At 42.8% G+C, this 16,888-nt stretch overlaps 7 protein-coding genes across 7 annotated transcripts; 3 read left to right on the top strand and 4 right to left on the bottom strand.

Annotated features, from left to right (window-relative positions):
• Nucleotides 1–444: 444 nt before the first annotated feature.
• BDB00DRAFT_798655 (uncharacterized protein) lies at nucleotides 445–1,596 on the top strand. The gene is made up of 2 exons (XM_053121633.1): nucleotides 445–776; nucleotides 908–1,596. The coding sequence occupies exons 1-2, from the start codon at nucleotides 747–749 to the stop codon at nucleotides 1,388–1,390; spliced, it is 513 nt and encodes a 170-aa protein (XP_052984869.1). The 5' UTR covers nucleotides 445–746; the 3' UTR covers nucleotides 1,391–1,596.
• BDB00DRAFT_798654 (uncharacterized protein) lies at nucleotides 1,597–2,640 on the bottom strand. The gene is made up of 3 exons (XM_053121632.1): nucleotides 2,579–2,640; nucleotides 2,080–2,207; nucleotides 1,597–1,806 (listed from the first exon to the last, which is right to left on the bottom strand). Exons 1-3 carry the CDS (start codon nucleotides 2,604–2,606, stop codon nucleotides 1,657–1,659), a joined length of 306 nt encoding a protein of 101 aa, XP_052984868.1. The 5' UTR covers nucleotides 2,607–2,640; the 3' UTR covers nucleotides 1,597–1,656.
• Nucleotides 2,641–2,987: 347 nt separating this feature from the next.
• Nucleotides 2,988–4,870, bottom strand: BDB00DRAFT_798652 (kinase-like domain-containing protein). The gene has a single exon (XM_053121631.1). It carries the CDS (start codon nucleotides 4,780–4,782, stop codon nucleotides 3,124–3,126), a length of 1,659 nt encoding a protein of 552 aa, XP_052984867.1. The 5' UTR covers nucleotides 4,783–4,870; the 3' UTR covers nucleotides 2,988–3,123.
• Nucleotides 4,871–6,043: 1,173 nt separating this feature from the next.
• On the top strand, nucleotides 6,044–7,021 carry BDB00DRAFT_392550 (uncharacterized protein). The gene is made up of 2 exons (XM_053117211.1): nucleotides 6,044–6,424; nucleotides 6,765–7,021. The coding sequence occupies exons 1-2, from the start codon at nucleotides 6,124–6,126 to the stop codon at nucleotides 6,833–6,835; spliced, it is 372 nt and encodes a 123-aa protein (XP_052984866.1). The 5' UTR covers nucleotides 6,044–6,123; the 3' UTR covers nucleotides 6,836–7,021.
• Nucleotides 7,022–10,666: 3,645 nt separating this feature from the next.
• On the bottom strand, nucleotides 10,667–12,179 carry BDB00DRAFT_798648 (RlpA-like double-psi beta-barrel-protein domain-containing protein-containing protein). The gene is made up of 4 exons (XM_053121630.1): nucleotides 11,817–12,179; nucleotides 11,648–11,741; nucleotides 11,304–11,415; nucleotides 10,667–11,211 (listed from the first exon to the last, which is right to left on the bottom strand). The coding sequence occupies exons 1-4, from the start codon at nucleotides 11,993–11,995 to the stop codon at nucleotides 11,036–11,038; spliced, it is 561 nt and encodes a 186-aa protein (XP_052984865.1). The 5' UTR covers nucleotides 11,996–12,179; the 3' UTR covers nucleotides 10,667–11,035.
• Nucleotides 12,180–13,249: 1,070 nt separating this feature from the next.
• Nucleotides 13,250–16,789, bottom strand: BDB00DRAFT_798640 (uncharacterized protein). The gene is made up of 10 exons (XM_053121629.1): nucleotides 16,357–16,789; nucleotides 16,210–16,256; nucleotides 16,105–16,112; nucleotides 15,684–16,035; nucleotides 15,346–15,601; nucleotides 14,542–15,142; nucleotides 14,096–14,444; nucleotides 13,510–13,973; nucleotides 13,410–13,421; nucleotides 13,250–13,342 (listed from the first exon to the last, which is right to left on the bottom strand). The coding sequence occupies exons 1-8, from the start codon at nucleotides 16,476–16,478 to the stop codon at nucleotides 13,735–13,737; spliced, it is 1,974 nt and encodes a 657-aa protein (XP_052984863.1). The 5' UTR covers nucleotides 16,479–16,789; the 3' UTR covers nucleotides 13,250–13,342; nucleotides 13,410–13,421; nucleotides 13,510–13,734.
• On the top strand, nucleotides 16,106–16,789 carry BDB00DRAFT_798639 (uncharacterized protein). Its single transcript, XM_053121628.1, has 2 exons — nucleotides 16,106–16,256; nucleotides 16,357–16,789. Exon 2 carries the CDS (start codon nucleotides 16,469–16,471, stop codon nucleotides 16,760–16,762), a length of 294 nt encoding a protein of 97 aa, XP_052984864.1. The 5' UTR covers nucleotides 16,106–16,256; nucleotides 16,357–16,468; the 3' UTR covers nucleotides 16,763–16,789.
• Nucleotides 16,790–16,888: the final 99 nt, after the last annotated feature.

Here is a 16,888-nt window from a genome sequence, read left to right as displayed (position 1 = left end):
CTGACTACTACAGCCGTAGTTTCTTCTGCCGGTGGCTGGTCAGCAGACTCCTCAAAAGCAAATTCAGTGGGAGAGCAAACACTGAGTGGATATTAATGGCATTTACTTAAACAGGCAGATCCACATCGTCATTGAACCACCACGTGCACCTGTACGACCCATACTACGCGAAGAGAGAAGAAGTTTTCTGGGGGGGGAGGGAGGGGCTCGAAAAAATAAGAGGACGGGAGGGACGATGGCACGGACGATTGTGCTGTTGCTGCTGCTGTTGCTTCTGCTGCTGCTGCAGCAGCGCGAGAGAGAGAGAGAGAAAGAGCTCAGCACACAGCAGCGAGCAGGAAGACCCATTACGCAATTTCTATTGGTTTTTTGGAAAGTATCCTTTTCGGTCATGCGGACGGAAAAGGGGGGGAACTGGGGGAACTGGAGGTGCCGGGGGGGGGGGGTGTGGATTTCTGGTCTGCGGCCCAAGTGTGTGCCTAAATGGGGGTGCTACAGATCATCAACCGGCACATTCGCTCAGAGGGTCCACACACAAGCGAGACCAGCGAGAAACAGCTGGAGACAACGAGCAAGCGAGCGAGCGAGCAAAGACGGCCCGAAGCGGGCTCATTATAATAAAAAGGGCCCTTTTCCTTTGCTTTTCCCTCTTCCTCTTCTTTTACTTCTTCTACTTCTTTCTCCACTTTTGCTTTCCACTTCCCATCTCGTCGCCAGCACTTGAGCCCTCCAAGCGAATACAAACCATGCCACACCACGATGCGAATATGGCCGAGGTAAGCATGTCCTTATCCACACAGCGCATCCCCTCGTTGACCCTCCAATGACCGGCTGCTTCAAACACGCGTTCTTCGTGTTTTCCAATCATTACATACAGCGACTAACAATGGCTCTTGTCATTACGTAGATGCTCCGTCGACTCAAAGCACGACTAGCACTCGCCGATTTCAAACGACAGCACGGCTACGAGAAATACGATCTGTACACTCTCGAAAACAATCTGCTCCGGGTCGCCAAGAAGCGACCAGGGACATCGCCTGTAGCAGCCACGACTACTACTACTACTACTGCTACTGCCCATACCAAGAAAAACAGCAACAATAGCCGAAGCCATCATCGATACTATCCAACATCGCCCATTCCATCCTCATCCTCTGCGTTCACGAAATCATCCTCCTCTATGCCATCTCGTCGCGTATGCAAATCCTACTACACGCCCGCCACGTTCCTCCAGAGCCCACTCTCTGCCAAGCGGAATACGCCACCACGCAAGCAGCGTCACCAGCCGATCGCTATATCGTCCCCGAGTTCATCATCCACGAGCACCTTTATGTCCTCTGATGAAGAAGACGCTGCCAACCTGCTGGTCATGCTCCACAACATGGCATGATGATAACTTCGATTCGCCTCCAATTTTGTCATAAACCCTACATCATCACATCCAACTACTACATCCAACAACACATTACTATTAAACGCATCTGCAGCATCCTCTTTCATTATCACTATTAGTTTATTGTATACCACATCCAATTACATACATGGCCATGCCCACTCTTTTTTGCTCCATGCCCCTCACTCCCTCCCACACCCACCCACCCCATATAACTCAACCTCAACCACGCGCAATTGTTGTTCTTGTTGTATATAGAAAGATTAGAATAAATTCATGATCATCTCACGTACTCGGTCGCGTATGACATTATTATCGCTTATTACGCTCGTCGCAACATAGGGTGGTTCAACACGTGCACGTCCCAAGACATGTATCACCGGGTCGTCTTCATGCCTAAACGGGATACGGCTCTCATTACACACACCCGTAATAACAGCAAGATATTATTCATAAGCACAATTGTACACCAACTGGCGAGAGTTTATCATTTACTCTGATCCCACTTGATCCATGATAAAAGCAAAACCCTCAACCTCCCTTCCTTTACCCTTGCTCCCCGTCGGTCCTCTTGTCCTCTCAGCAGCTCGACAGTCCCCCAACAACAACAACAGCAGCAGCAGCAGCACCTCCAGCACCTCAGAGCAAATAGGGCGTAAAAATATTCTCCTTAACCTATAGTTTACCTTTTCAAGATACGCCACGAATGCATCGCGTCGCTCCAATATCACAGGCGCGTCCGACCTGTACTGATCTTGATTGTAACCCAACCATCGGTCCATGTCCTCCATCTTTAGCTGTAGATCCGGTTCAACTTTGTTTTTTGTCCTCAAGTTAGTTGACAGAGAGTAAGAATAACACCTTTTTTTCAAGGAGCAAGCAAAAGGGTAGCCCTTATTCGATATACACACACCGCTTTTCTTCAACTCTTCTTAACCCCACACACACACACACACACCCCTTCAAACCCCACCCCCATACAAAAAAAAACGCGTATAAACACACACGAAAAGACGGACTCTTTTTCTGTGTCCCCAGGAGAAGGTGGGGGTTACGCTGGGTTGGGTTGAGATGAATTTACACATCACTCAACACGAACGAGATAAGAGAGAGAGAACAGGGGTGACCAAAAAAAGGAGGTGGGGGTTCACCTTCAGGAGAGCAAAACAAAAGATTCTTATTTACCGGTAATCGAATCAATGGCATGATGCATAATAACAATGGCAGCATCGTTGCTGTTGTTGTTGTTGTTGTTGTCGGTGGCGCGTTGTTCGTCTTTGCTGCCACTACTACTATTGAGAAGAATCAAGTTTCCCAATGTCGGATCGAGCGTGTAAAGGTAGCCGTTTCGTACACCGCCGCCATCTTTGAGAGTCACCTGCATATAGTGCCCAAAGTAACGAGCCAAACTATCCACGGATTGATCGTCTAGTACTAGCGCTGTGTTTGTTGAGATCGTTTCCATAAAGCCATTCAGTTGGTGCAGTAGCAAGAAAATGTTTTCAAGAGCGGGTGTTGAGCTCCGCCCCCTTTTGTTTAACACGCAACAAATTCAACTCCACCAGCAACGCGTTCAACTCAGACTGTGCAAGGATGTAAGGATAGTATCGATTCTGTGTGTTTTTTTATTATTATGTATGAAGAGTGAATTTACAGATATGAGGGATGGCTATGGATATAAACAAACAATATGTACAAAAGAGCGATTTAAAAGAAGGTGGTATTATGGATTATTCTGAAGAGCACCAGGCTGATTGTAAGACCTGCTGGATCGTGTATCGCTTGCTCGGATCCACTTGAAGCAGGTTGCTCAGCAACGAACGCAGATCAGCTGATATTCCGTCCTCGTCTGACGGCCATTCGTATTGGCCGCTCACGATCTTTTGCTGCAAGCGCGGGTCATAGTCATCATGGAACGGCAGCCGACCCATCATGAGGGTGTACAGCAGAACGCCCAAGCTCCACATATCCGACGAGGCCGACGCCACGGGCGTTCGCGACAAGACTTGTTCTGGCGCCAAGTAAGCCAACGATCCGCCTGCCACTTCTTCTTCTTCTTCTTCGTCATTATAATTACGGTGCTGCTGATGATCACCACATATAGAATTGGTAATATTATCACGGGTGCTGCTCTTGTTTGTAATGTCGTCATTGTGCATACTCTCTGCTGCACAGGTTGTTGTAGTGGTTGTTGTTGTTGTTGCTGCTTTTGATTTGGGCGGACTAAGAATGACTCGACAATACATGGCCAAGCCAAAATCGCACAACTTGATACGATTGTTCTCATCGAGCAGAACATTCTCCAGCTTAATGTCCTTGTGACACACGCGTGCTTCGTCATGCAAATACTGGATCGCAGCACACAATTGAATAAACAAGAGGCGTGCTTCGTCTTCATTGAGCCCTTGTTTGCGTCGTCTCACCAAATCCAAAAGAGAACCTCCGGGACAATAGTCGCATACGGCATAGATGCTTGTTTCCGTTTCGACTGTCTTGTGCATCGGCAAAACATGATCGTGGCGTAACCGTTTCCAAATGGCCAGTTCACGTTCTAATCGTTTCGACGATGACCCGTCTTTTGGTTTGGCGTACACTTTGATGGCTACTTTTTGTCCGTTGGAAATGCAATATCCGCGTCGTACTGTGGCGAAGCCGCCAGTGCCAATCACTTTTTCGAGCATGTAGTCATCAATTTCTTCGTCTTCGTTGTTGCTCTTTTTGTTGTCGTTGATGAGATGGTCCGGCATACCGAACCGCGCCAAAAACGACGCAGCTGGTGATTTGATGTGACCCCACGATCCACTCGACACGCGTGCAGGTGAGTTTGCCAAAGATTGACATCGACGCACAGGGCTTTGTTCTTGACGATGATGATGATGATCGTGATGCTGTTGTCGAGGTTGATGATGATGGACACTATGACTTCTAGCCATCATTATCGTGGTCAACGAAGGTGCTGACCCAGCGGCCATTATATCAACGTCGACGTCGCCATTGTCAACAGGGTGATCATCGTCTACTTCAGGAGACAGTGCAGTTGTTGCTGAGGATGTCAACGAAGGTACAGAATCGACCGTAGCGAAAATTCGGTTACCATCGGCTGTGATCAATCCAGATGCTGCACGCGTGTTGGGTAACGGCACCGGCATGGGTTGTTCCATTTCGAACGACGAAAAATACTCATCTCTGCCTTTGGTAGGGGTATATGGCTGCCGGTGATGGAATGGACGGGTATCGATATGAAGGTCACCAGGGCCTTTACAATGATGATGATGATGGTGTATCAGCGAGGGTGGTGGTGATGGCGATGATGGAATAAGCGTTGCTGTCGTCGTCGAGTGGCGGTCGTTGTAGCTTTTTGTTAAGATGTTGTGGTAATCGTTATGCATCCAAATTTAGGCAAGTAGTGTGGTCAAGTTGAATTGATGATAAAGAAAAGAAGAAAAGAGTAGTTCAAGGGGGTGGGCAGGAGGGGTTTGTATGTCCCTCCAACCCCCACCCCACCCCCTTCCTCTCACCGGAAGGATTTTTTCAACAAATTATCGGTTGATTCCGTTTGATAAGACGCTGATAAGATTTTTTCAAGTCACACACTTCCCGATCTTTGAACCAATCTCGTTTGTCACAGCCAGAGATAACCCGGCCGCGTTGGTTCTGTGCGTCAAACCATTGGCTGGGACGAGCGGAAGATAAGTCTAAAACCTGGTGAAGCACGGTCATGGTATATTATATACGCATTTATGCTATTTTTCTCGTTCTCCTCTTGTCTTTTACTGGACGATCGGATTTGCAACATGTTTATTGTTCTTTCTTTTTTTTTCTGCAACCTGGGTTAACCTTTTTCATACACCCCAGATGCTCATTTTTCACGTGTGAACAATAATTCTACCTTTTCTCAGTATCTGGTATTTGCTTGCTCATAAACACATAGTAATATATGATCTCGCCATGAAACTGTAAATCTGGAAATTTAACAAGTATGTGTTAAGCTTCTATGGTGTTTCAGTAAACATCCATGTGAAATCATTTTTAGTTTATCGTAAAGCTGTAGTTCGTCTCAACTAATTCTTAGGATCGTCATCGAACGTTTTTGAAAGAGAACCATTTAGTGTAACTATTAAAGTCAGCCACAAAGATGTATATAGCAGTACTAAATTATAACAGTAATCCTACTCCCGCATGTATATATAACAGAGGCAATTTCAGTTTCAAAGTAATTCGTATGATAAACGGAATAAAAAAGCAGGCAAACAGTTTGGTTGCTTCAATAAAGTCACTGCTCGGGTCAAACCTTTAAGAACCCTTGTGAGATGATTATTTACTCGATCAGAGACATACAGTAAAGACATATTCAGGGAAGAGGGAAGAGGAGAATTCTACGGTATAAGACCAAGTCATAAGAATTGCTTGAACGTATCTCGCTGGCATCCGTTTAATATCAAGGATGTCACCCCCTGTATCCGCGATCATCAACTGATTGCTTTCATGAAGTATGAAAATAAGCAAGTTCTAACTATCTTAAATGGCTTTGACTTATCTCATTCATAAGCATAAATCGCACCGTATAGACCGTACGTTCCTTTTCTTACCATAGAGCTGAGAAGCGTCTACAAGCGACAGCACAAGCTTATTTAGCGGGGTGCCAACATGCAGAGGACGCAGTCTATGCTCTTTTCTTCGTTATCCTCTTTTCCATTAAAACCCCCACGATAAGAAAAAGCCTTTAAAAGATGACCTACCATTACAAGATTGGAGATCGTTCCGCTGACCCTATGACCGCAGTGTTGCCGTACGAAATTGTCTTGACGGTGTTTTCATTTCTTCCAACTGAACAACTGGTGGAATGCTTGAATGTTTCTTCCTTTTGGCGCTATCGACTTTTGCGCAGTCCAAGTTTGTGGCGAGAATTGGAATTGAGGGAAGCCGATGCACGTTGTGTCAAGGAGTTATATCAAGTGGCGAATATGGCAACAAGTATGACCATCTATGGCGATGCTGATTTGACGGCTGCGTTCGACTTGCTGATCAAAGGCAAGTTTGAGAGCTTGAAGTTTCTTGGTTAGTCATTCTTCCTTTGTCTTGGTTCAGTTCCTGTGTATGTGTGAAACGTATCTAAGCTCGACATGTGTCGTGTATGTTATTTAGGTCTTGAAATTGAATGCCCTAGTGATCACTTGTTCAAAGACAGTATCTATCCAGCATTGGCCACTGTGGGCAGTTTCTTGGACCAGCTTGCTGTGTCCTATCTAGATAGCAGCAAACTGTCCCTGGAAATGGTCACGGATTACTGTCCCAACTTGACTCACCTTACATACCACGGTTACAACACATCTAGTAGCAGTAGTAGTACTAACATCGTTCGTAACATTAGCAAGGATAGCAACTCAAGTAATCGTCACATCCACCTTCAGTATGCATACATTCATGTTGACGAACAGTTAGATCCGAACGATTTATCCTGCTTGCTCCAAAGAACGCGCAATCTACAACGACTCAATGTCAGCTATTGCAAACCGGAAATTCTGGATACCATTTTCAACTGCTGCCCTGATATCCCATATCTCAACTACAACATGCCCACGCTGACATATTACAATACCACACAACGATTGAAACTTATGAAAAACAACAAGAGCAGGAACAACCATGCAGATGAAGACAACTGGCGACGCAACAAAGCATATGATGTTGATGATGGGAACGCAGATGGTGTAGTAGCAGTAGGAGGAGGAGGAGGAGTACTAGAAAAGGCAAAAGGAGGTATGCAGGTTCTGAATATTGTCAATCAGGGGCCAGTCCTTGAAAGCGACCAGATCTTGCGATTCCTCACACACAACAACACGACGCTGAAGGAGTTTGGGCTCACAAGTCGACGAGACGATGGTGGTTTACAACAGCACCAAGAAATGCCGAACTTCGCTGCCATGTATTTCCCAGACATCAACAATTATACCAATACGTTACGACGATTCCACTGTGATGCTCCCGTCGATGCCACGATTTTGTCTTCTGTCATTCGTCAATGCGCTTGGTTGGAGGACATCAAGTTATCCAACGCAAACACAGAATGTCTCCAGCACTTAGTGTTGTGCTTGACGCGACGACTTCGCAAGCTGCATCTGGTAGGATGTCAAGAGCTGCAGGAACAGGACATGGGTACCTTTCTGGTGAATTGCAAACGGACATTATCGAGTGGCTACTCTTCCTGCAGCATGCTTTCGACGGACAAGTCGTTGACCTTTGAAGAGTGTGGAGCATTGACGGATACAACACTTGTCCATTTGGCTGATATTCCGACCTTACACACGCTAGTGCTCAAAGAGATCAACACTATTACGGCTGCAGGCATATATACTTTTTTCGAAAAGTTGTCACAAACCTGTCGCAATGCTTCGTTAAACCATAGTAAACTTGACAGTCCTTTACTGAAGCGGATCGAATTTGAGCATGTGAAAAGTTTGAAGGATGATGCACTTGCAAAGCTCGATACGGTTGCTCCAGTAGAATCTATCGTTTTGAAAGCGCTTCACCACATAACAGTAAAAGGTATTCAGAAACTTGTTGATGGTCATGCAGCGTCACCGCCGTCGTCTCTTTGTCGAATCAGCGTCGTTGACTGTAATCGTATCGACAATGCAGAACTCTCCAGCGCGGTTGCTAATTCGAAAATTAGGATTGATAGAACTAATCCATTGATGGTAGAAGAGTCTATGTTGTAGTATGGTACTATATTTCTGTTCTTCTAGTATTGATAAGAGTAAACGTTGTTAGTAGTCCTGTACTATTAAAAGTCCATGTACATACTTTGGCTTCTTGTAAATATTTACTACATATGCCTCTCAAAAGTAAATTTTCAAAAAAGTCTTCTCTATCGCTTAGAGTTCACATGTACTTAGAACTGCTCATTCGATACAAATTTGTAAAGGAGAAGACATGTCACACAAATTTCATGACAGTTTATTAAAGCTCGTTGCAGTAATTATAACTCCATATTTATATTTCATGGTTCGTAATATGGATCACTATGCTGCTATGTGATGTAATACTATTATGTTGTCGTTATCTGAACATTATCTTACTTCATTAGCTTCACGGGACTTTATGGTTGCACTGTATTGTTGTGTTTTTTTCGTTACTTGGAGCCTCTAAAAATGTTATCGAAAGCTTTAAGAAAAGTCTTAGCTCGCACTTAATGCGGCACAGATTAGCTAGTGCATGTCAAACACATTACCGCTTTTAATTTGATCGTAGGTAATGATAATATATAGTTACAACGGCAGGAAATTTGTGCAGCTAAATGAACGTTTGGAAGTGACCCGAACATATAACAGTGCTACCGTCTTCCCATGTGAGGGCATCCACACTTCGCTGTATATCAATATGCCGAAGAAATCAACAGACGTGTTGACAATTAGGACAAATGTGTAATTTTGAAAAGAATACCACACTCAAGAAAGATAGTAGTGACAATCAAAATAGCGTGGGTATGAAATAAAGCCATCAAAGTGGCAGATTACCATTGCCAAGCACTACCTCAATCAGCTGGAGTTTCGTTTGCTGTTACCAAAGAGAAAGCAGCGTGATTGTCACAATTATGGCAACGTCAATCGGAAAAAGATTTATTACCTTGAAGAGCGTTTCATTTCAAAGAAGGTGAAGCTTCACCTGGCGTTAAACACATCAGAACAGCCATACAATAAATGTAAGTATGTGGGAAAGGGAAGACGTTTAACGATAGCGATGATAGAGATGTTAGTACATAAACAGTTATAAGGATGATTGTATTGACTGTTGTTGTCACATGTATTGCGGTACAATTTGGAAAATAAAAAAACATTGTCGACGACCTGAAAGGTTATTAGTGGCGCATTGTTTGATCTGGGCGAGTTGCCGACAACGCATTTGTCTTCTGGTAAAGAGTTCAACTTGATTAGGCAGGACAAGTTCATAGTACGCTGTGTTGTACGCCAAGAAGCATTGATGTTGGTTACAACAAATATATATAAAAGCTCAAAGGCGAATCAATAGCGTATAAAGATTACTACGTGCTCTTTAAGGAGAACACCCTGCCAAACGCCAAGCCAATGGCTGGAAAGTGGATAATATGTTCGCCAACCATATGTTTGATATTTCTCGGCAGAAGAAAAACCATTGTTAATCAGCCCAAAACTTTATATAAGAAACCAGAAATGACGAGCGGTCATATAATACAGCACTATGACACGACGGAGCCATTCAGTTTTATATTGCATGAAGAAAATCAACAACAATATGTGCTACCATTACGAAGTAACCAACAAGGCTCATCCCTCTGTCCCCCACAAATTTTGACGCCATCACCAGAGTATTTTTTTATTTATTTATCATAGTCGCACTATCTTAAAGGCAAAAAGCAGGACACTTATTCTTTTTTTAGAGGGTGCTGTGGCCGAAAAGAAGCAATTTCTGACACTATTATCAGAAGTGGCACGTTATGTACAGCCACAGGATCGTCTCAGTATTGATCGGTGAACATTCAATGATAGCATTAGATGAAATATTTCGGTCGCCTATACCACTTTAAGAGCAAGAGGATTCCGTTGAATACGGCGAGACTTCATCGAGCAGCTTCAAGAATACGTACTTGGATATCGAAAGCGAAAACAAACCATCAAGCAATCATGCAGGACGGCAAGCTGCTATCGAAACTTTATTGCTCGGCGATCAAGAACAACAGATAATAGCAGCTACGAATTTATCTGAGATCGTCAATGGTGTTAAACTTCTTTCAGACAAACAGAAAGTACACAGACCATCATATGGCATATTGGAAAACTTGTATGTATTAATAAAATAACACAATATAAGTTAATGTAACAATGCCCGTATTACCAAGAACATTGACTGTGTCGGATGATTACTTGCCCTAAACTACATTTTGAGAAAACCAGTTAATTAATGAAGACCAGGCGAGGACCAACTTAAAATCACAAAGATAACGTATACTTCTACACATTTACTTTTATGCGTCTCTGCTTTCTATAATCAGCCTTTAAGTATAAGTACATCTCACGAGGTGGGCTGCAATATGTAGCCAATGCAGTCATAGATGACGATGATAACTAACTATTGACGTGATGAAATATGTAAATAAGGAACTACCGTAGCTAGCTGCAAGCCAGCAAAAGAAGGAAACAAAGTCTTGAACATAGATAGTTTAATTCAAAAACACCATTCGTATTTGATATAACTAGAGTATCATTGATATACATAACTACCCTTGACGAGAAATCATTTTAAATCGAGAGGTTTTTTTTATAAAGAGAAACTGTGTATCGGTACAAAAAGATAAACAAAAGTGTAGATTACATTATATGCTATTTACTTCTTTAACATAATGAAGAAAAGAGAGAGAGAGAAAAGAAGAAAACTTCAATTAAACAGAGCTGTAGTATAAAAAATATCAGTAATAGCTTGGATATAGTCAGCAGTATAGGAAGAAGAAGGAGTAAGGCCAAAAGAAAAAGATTAAGAGCATTTGCCTGATTTAAGATAATAACAGTGGTGGTTAATTCCCGACATATGGGCGATTATGTAGAAACAAGCAAAAGCTTAAAGGGATATTTCGTGTGCAGGTAACATGGATAAAAACCCAAACTTCTTTTAGCCATGATGGATCTTCTTGCTATTACCATCCTTTCTTTCGCTTTTGGGTGGTAGATGGCCATGCACCTTGGAGCACGGTACTGTTTTCCAACTGATATCAAGGACACCGATATTGAGATCGCCGTGCTTTGAAAGTTTCGCGAATGCAGCTGGAGAAAGGTCGATCCAATTCTCTACAAATCATGCATAGTTTGATGTTAATAAGGTTTATATTACTACCATTATGTACAACTTTGAATATTCTGCTTGCGTGGGCTCTCCTTACTCTTTGTGCATGCGGCGCATTTATCGACGATCATGATGGTGGCAGACAGTTCACGGAATTTATTGTTGGTAATTTCCACGCACTTGTTGCATTGCTCGTGGTCTGCCATGGCCTAAATAATATGAAAATCAATGATGATAATGGTTAGACAGATATACAGACGAAAAGATAAGGAGGTCATCATGTGATTGCATGTTGAATAGGGAAGGACCCTGCCGCGCGATCATTACTGTCGATGATGCGTGGCAAGGGGTTGTTGGGGAGAAAAAGATTACAGAAGCTGATAACCTCTTTTCTTTGATCAATTGGGAAATAGTGATAGCCGTGAAAAGTTAAAGCGTTACCATGGCACCAATCATGTCATGTATTGTGGCGTCCCACGATGGCATTCCATTATGGCCGTAGCAAGCAGCATTCTTCAAGTCCTTGCCGTCGTACCTTGATTAATACGGAAAGAGTTAGCGTATTCCTTATTTGTGGTCAGTATTGCATCCTAGATGTCCAGGAACGTACCAAGTTCCTCGAGCATGACGTTTGCTCAATCCATTGCTCGTTGCGGAAGAAAACGGTTGATGGTACATCATAACACCTGCAGTGCCTTGTTGAGCTTGTTCTTCGTCCGTGGTAGCTGCTGTTGCCATCATCCAAGCACTGCTAAGCATGAGTCCAACGGTAGTGATAATGTTTCGCATATTGTCTTTGTAGAAACGTGTTACAAGGGAAAAAACAAAATATAAAAGATTTGAAAGAGAAGATAAAGATATATTAGGAGCGAAAAAAATTACAAGAAAATACACTACAGCTGAGGAGTAGTAGTGACAATAGTGGCAGTAATAGTAATAGAATAGATTATCGACCGGGAGCGAAGTACAAAGAAAAAAAGGGATCTGAGGAACACCTCGTGTTGCCGCTTGTATTTATAGATGGTTGACCGGAACAAAAGGGAACTGCTGTTGATCGCTGTTTCTGCTGTTGTTGCTAATGCCACTGTTGCTTTTGGCATGCTGGGGTTTTCGGGAGCCTCCACATGCACCCTTCATCCCGCCAGCTAAACTCGTTGCTGAAAAAACGACGATAGCTGCTGCTTATGCTTATACGACAATTATTATGATGCGGATGCTGCTGATATTGACGAATATGCATAACGATAACAATTAATAAAAAGATATTGTACCCTAAAAAAAGTTTTAATCTTTTCTTATAGGCAAATCGAAGAATGACACTGATAGAAATAATGCGATATCCGTGAATTCTATATTGTTCCTGTTCCTTTCAGTACATGAGCATACCTGCTCCTCCCATGCAAAGCTAATTTACAAAAGGATGACATCGCCGTATAGAAAGTACATATGACACTTGGGGTCCTGTTGTTGCTTTTCGTAAATTTTTTTTATCCGTGATGCATGATATCCCTGGTTTACTTTTCGGTGGGGTTTTGCATCGACCGCCATGGGCTGAACATCGTCGCCTCTTTGAAAATGAACAAGGGATAAGCGAGGGGATCCTGTCACAAACTCCTTAGTAAAAGCAGATGATGATGATGCTGCAATTGAAAAAGAGGGAAAACCGATGGAGGCGGTCGACGTGTGTGTTCTAGGCGGAGAGTAGGGCGGAGAGTGTTAGAGAGGCGGTAGTACGCATAACAGTTCAAAACACAACATACGACGTCGCCATCTTCGATCTCACCTTTGTTTGTCGCCAGAAAGTTTAATGCATTAACACCCGCCGAGCAGATATTATCTGGCTCCGAATGAACTTACTCTTCTTCCTCTACATCCACACATTCATACAAGGTTTCTAATGTAAGATAATATATTATATGCACAAACGACAGATAGGGAATGTCTCATTGAGTCTTCATTGGCTACATACTACGGGTAACAGTTAAAGCGTGCATTCTCAGCCAAATTCGTGAGCTTATATGAAAAAAAAAAATTAGCTCCCTATTTTTTTTTGCGCGCTGGCCCCTCATTTCATCCCTTCAGCGTCCTCCGCTCACTCCGTTTCACCACGTCTACGTAGTAGAAAGGTCTAATATTCTATCAATATAAATCACTTGATTAACAACAGCGGAAGTTGAGATCCTCAAGTGACCCGCATTCTTGCCTGTTGTTCCGTCTAGGTATATACAATACATTTATTAGTATACCTACTGTGTACATAATAGACACATCAGCGTTACAAAGTTGTAAATGTTCGTACTGACTGTGAAGGGTATACATACGGTGGAAGAAATGATAACAATAGCAACAATTTAGCCTACTATACACTGCTGCTACATATTATTGTAGCCTCCAGACAAAATATGTACTACTGAAACAGAATAACATTATTATATTATAGTGATGACAGTCTTGGTAGACATAGAGATGATGAAAATATGTATAAAATAGTACTAGCAATAAGATTTGTATGTATTATCAAAAACAGATTATCTATTAATAGGATGGACGACAGACATTGCCTTTTTCTGCGCATGCATGTCTAACACTTTCTCGGTTGCTGACTTTTCGACAGGCCCAATCCCGGCATCGTTGCATTTTGACAAAGCCAAGTTGAACCGGATGGCCATTTTATATTCGAAATCGTATTTGGAGCATGAAAGACCTTGTTGCCATAGTTTTCGAGCCTTCACATAGTTACCCAAGCCCCAGCTTGTGACTCCCGCCTCTGTTATAGATAGATAGATATGCATAATTTTAAATTACAATAGTAGCACTCAGCAGTTAGTAATCCAATAGTATTGTCGCTGTCTCTTTTTCTATCGAAATAAATAAAACAAAATATGTTACCCCAATAAGCAAATGGAATGATCCAAGCCGCTGTCTCATATGATAAGTCCTCCTTATTATCCATGATCCAATTGAGGTGCGGGATACTGTCACTATGTCGCTGCAAGGCATTTAACAGCGATGCTTTGATTAAAAGAACAAGGGCGCGGTGATGATAATAATCCGGCGGGGACGCAGATGGTGCAAGTTCCTGGGTACGGATGCTGAGCTCACGTCGTTCCCGTTCATGGATATGATTAAGTGCCGAATTAACTATTTCGAGACACTGCTCTAATGCTCCCTGCTCCATTTGCTCAAATGCATTCCAGATACACATAAGCTCGAGCATGGGTAAATTGATATCCATATCCTACATACACGTACTATGTTTTAGTGTATCTGTCCGACATTATCCTTTTCTATGTCATATGCCAAAGCTTTCGCACATAATACACGAAAAAGCTTACCTGGTACCCACTCTTTTGGAAAAGCTCTACTTTTTTACAAACATACGACTCAATGTACGCCGACGGAGGCGAGTGTTGTTGTTGTTGCTGTGGATGCTGTTGGTCCTTGCTGCTGCTTGAGCTACCGGTGCTACTATTATTGTTCCCGTTGCTCTTGTTGTTGCTGATGCGTTGCTGCCGCACCTCTGCAAAAGCAAGTATACCTTGCGTCCGTTGTCCCAGCATTTCGCGGCAAGCGCCTACCAGATACATGCAAAAGGGGGGGCTGTACTTCTCTTTGGCCAAGTCCTCGAAATTTTTGGCAGCACTCTCCCAATCGAGCTGCAGTGCATGATTCCACCCTATCTCGTATGATGTCACATGTCGCATCGCCACTTCCATCATCTCGCTTCGGCTCGCGTCCATGGCAAATGAAAAGGATTGGAGCGATAGTGGCAAGTTTCCTGCAATCCGTGCTATCCTGGCTGCAAAGTACAAAAAGAAGCATGAGCTCGGAAAGCTTTTTTGTGCTTCTAGCAAACATTCAACTGCCGGTCCTGCAAGTTCCCTGCTATACAATTGTGGCACTGATGATGTGAGGATAGAGTAGTATGATAGTAACCTATTGTTGATAGTAATAACATTATATTTAGCTCGCGTTGGAATATAAGTCGTACAGATATTTGGTAATTGAAAGCCCAGTGGGATTAAGATGGAATTAAGATGGGACTAGGGAAGTATCGGCAGGGGAAGGACTCAACAGCAGGATACAGATTTCCATTTAAGATAGTGGATTGATAATAGATAAACGAGAATAAGCCTTACATGATCGCAGCAAGAGGGGATCGGATGCCTTTTCCTTCAAGACACAGTTTCAACAGCACGAGACCTAGCTCCTTGTCACTTGTGAACCCAAAAGATGAGAATATTTTCAAAATCTTAGGCGGTAGAGCAGAGATAAGCAAATGTATTGATCCAATGCCAAAATAAACAGCAGATACAGTATCTCGATCCATGTGCTTGGTATGCTCTTGTCCCATCCGTTTGTACTCTTGCCAAACAATTACATAGCTTTTGTAAGCTACATTGCCACATCATATGTTTAGAAGAAGTGTACAGTATACAATTATCTGCTGTGCCCTTTTTTTTTTGTTTTTTTTTACCTCGGCGTAAATTTAATCCGCACTTTAAATAATCAACGACATTCTCTCGACTCAACTGCATTACTGCCATGAGCATAGAACATTCGGCCTTGATAACATGCGCACGTAATACACCATTGGATAAGAATGTAGTCGTACTGGTTATTCCGGATGAAGATACTGTAGTCGGCGCTGGAGCAGCTGGGGGTCCAAAATCACTGATACTCTTATTCACCATAAATGCTGAGAAATAATGGGTCAAGGAATCCTTGAGTGATCGTTTGACTGAAACAGCATCGATTTGTGCCTGGGCAATGGTATAAGCGGATGCAAGTGTGCTCATGGCTTTATCCAAGTCCGTTTGATCATGAGTCTATTAATAGTAATCCATCATTTTCAGGAAATAAGGTTGGTTTTTCTACCACAACAAAATCTAAATTACCATCATGGCTAATATCAAGTTCAATCCATGAGAAACAGATATTAGTATTGTCACTAATCATACAGCAAATTTTCCAGCCATAATAACTCTATCCTTAATGCATACCTTTGATTGTAGCAATGACACCCAATGCAACACCATGGAGTGGATCACTATAAAAGAATGTAGAGATCATAGATTGGTTTGACTTGTTGATGAATGAATTCCTAGACTTTATGGACCTAAAGACCAGATCCAGATACAACTACTTACGTGGCTGCGTGCATCTGGAATTTTGCCTTTGCCCTCATAAATTTGTTATTAAATACAAGCCGCATCCCTTCTCGAACAGGTTCATCTAACAATAGCATATATAAAACGTTATATGCAAGCATTGTATATAAGTGCACTTTGGCATACCAGCTTCCTCTTGGTCACGCGGGCCTTGTCGGTTAGCGTGAATGTTCCTGACATCCACAGATTGCACAGCAATCTCATTGTCTTTGAGCATATCCAAATCCACCGGATCTTCTTCGGCTGCCATGAGCAAGAAGTCGAATCGGCTATGACTTTGTCGATCGTCGGAAAACTTGATACGGTCATCACTGCCAACGGTAGAAACCGAGTTTGTCGATACAGAGTCTCGTCGCTGGTTTATATCTTCCACAGGAGCAAATGAGGGTGCTGCTGCTGTTGTTGTTGTCGCTGTTGCTGTTGCTGTTTCTTCCAGTGGTGAGATAATAGGTGGTTGCGATTGTATCGATTGCTGATCATTATTTTGCTTCTCATCTTTTCGTTGTAAATC

The sequence above is a fragment of the Zychaea mexicana genome (assembly GCF_025766255.1).
Source record: "Zychaea mexicana strain RSA 1403 chromosome Unknown BDB00scaffold_4, whole genome shotgun sequence".
Lineage (NCBI taxonomy): Eukaryota > Fungi > Mucoromycota > Mucoromycetes > Mucorales > Lichtheimiaceae > Zychaea > Zychaea mexicana.
Note: the sequence above shows the minus strand (reverse complement) of the source record. Positions and strands in the feature narration are given on the sequence as shown.

Bases quoted from the DNA above. Each gene is read 5' to 3' on its own strand.
- BDB00DRAFT_798655 (XM_053121633.1), top strand. From the start codon at position 747: ATGCCACACCACGATGCGAATATGGCCGAG. The intron at 777-907 runs GTAAGCATGTCC...GTCATTACGTAG, and splicing joins ACGATGCGAATATGGCCGAG to ATGCTCCGTCGACTCAAAGC.
- BDB00DRAFT_798654 (XM_053121632.1), bottom strand. From the start codon at position 2,606: ATGCATCATGCCATTGATTCGATTACCG. The intron at 2,208-2,578 runs GTAAATAAGAAT...CAAAAAACAAAG, and splicing joins TGCCATTGATTCGATTACCG to TTGAACCGGATCTACAGCTA. The intron at 1,807-2,079 runs GTAAACTATAGG...GTGTGTAATGAG, and splicing joins TCGTGGCGTATCTTGAAAAG to AGCCGTATCCCGTTTAGGCA.
- BDB00DRAFT_798652 (XM_053121631.1), bottom strand. From the start codon at position 4,782: ATGCATAACGATTACCACAACATCTTAACAAAAAGCTACAACGACCGC.
- BDB00DRAFT_392550 (XM_053117211.1), top strand. From the start codon at position 6,124: ATGACCTACCATTACAAGATTGGAGATCGTTCCGCTGACCCTATGACC. The intron at 6,425-6,764 runs GCAAGTTTGAGA...TCGTAACATTAG, and splicing joins GTTCGACTTGCTGATCAAAG to CAAGGATAGCAACTCAAGTA.
- BDB00DRAFT_798648 (XM_053121630.1), bottom strand. From the start codon at position 11,995: ATGCGAAACATTATCACTACCGTTGGACTCATGCTTAGCAGTGCTTGG. The intron at 11,742-11,816 runs GTACGTTCCTGG...GTATTAATCAAG, and splicing joins CGTCATGCTCGAGGAACTTG to GTACGACGGCAAGGACTTGA. The intron at 11,416-11,647 runs GTAACGCTTTAA...CATATTATTTAG, and splicing joins ATGACATGATTGGTGCCATG to GCCATGGCAGACCACGAGCA.
- BDB00DRAFT_798639 (XM_053121628.1), top strand. From the start codon at position 16,469: ATGCAAGCATTGTATATAAGTGCACTTTGGCATACCAGCTTCCTCTTG.
- BDB00DRAFT_798640 (XM_053121629.1), bottom strand. From the start codon at position 16,478: ATGCTTGCATATAACGTTTTATATATGCTATTGTTAGATGAACCTGTT. The intron at 15,602-15,683 runs GTAAAAAAAAAC...GTGGCAATGTAG, and splicing joins CGGATTAAATTTACGCCGAG to CTTACAAAAGCTATGTAATT. The intron at 14,445-14,541 runs GTAAGCTTTTTC...ACGTGTATGTAG, and splicing joins TCCAAAAGAGTGGGTACCAG to GATATGGATATCAATTTACC.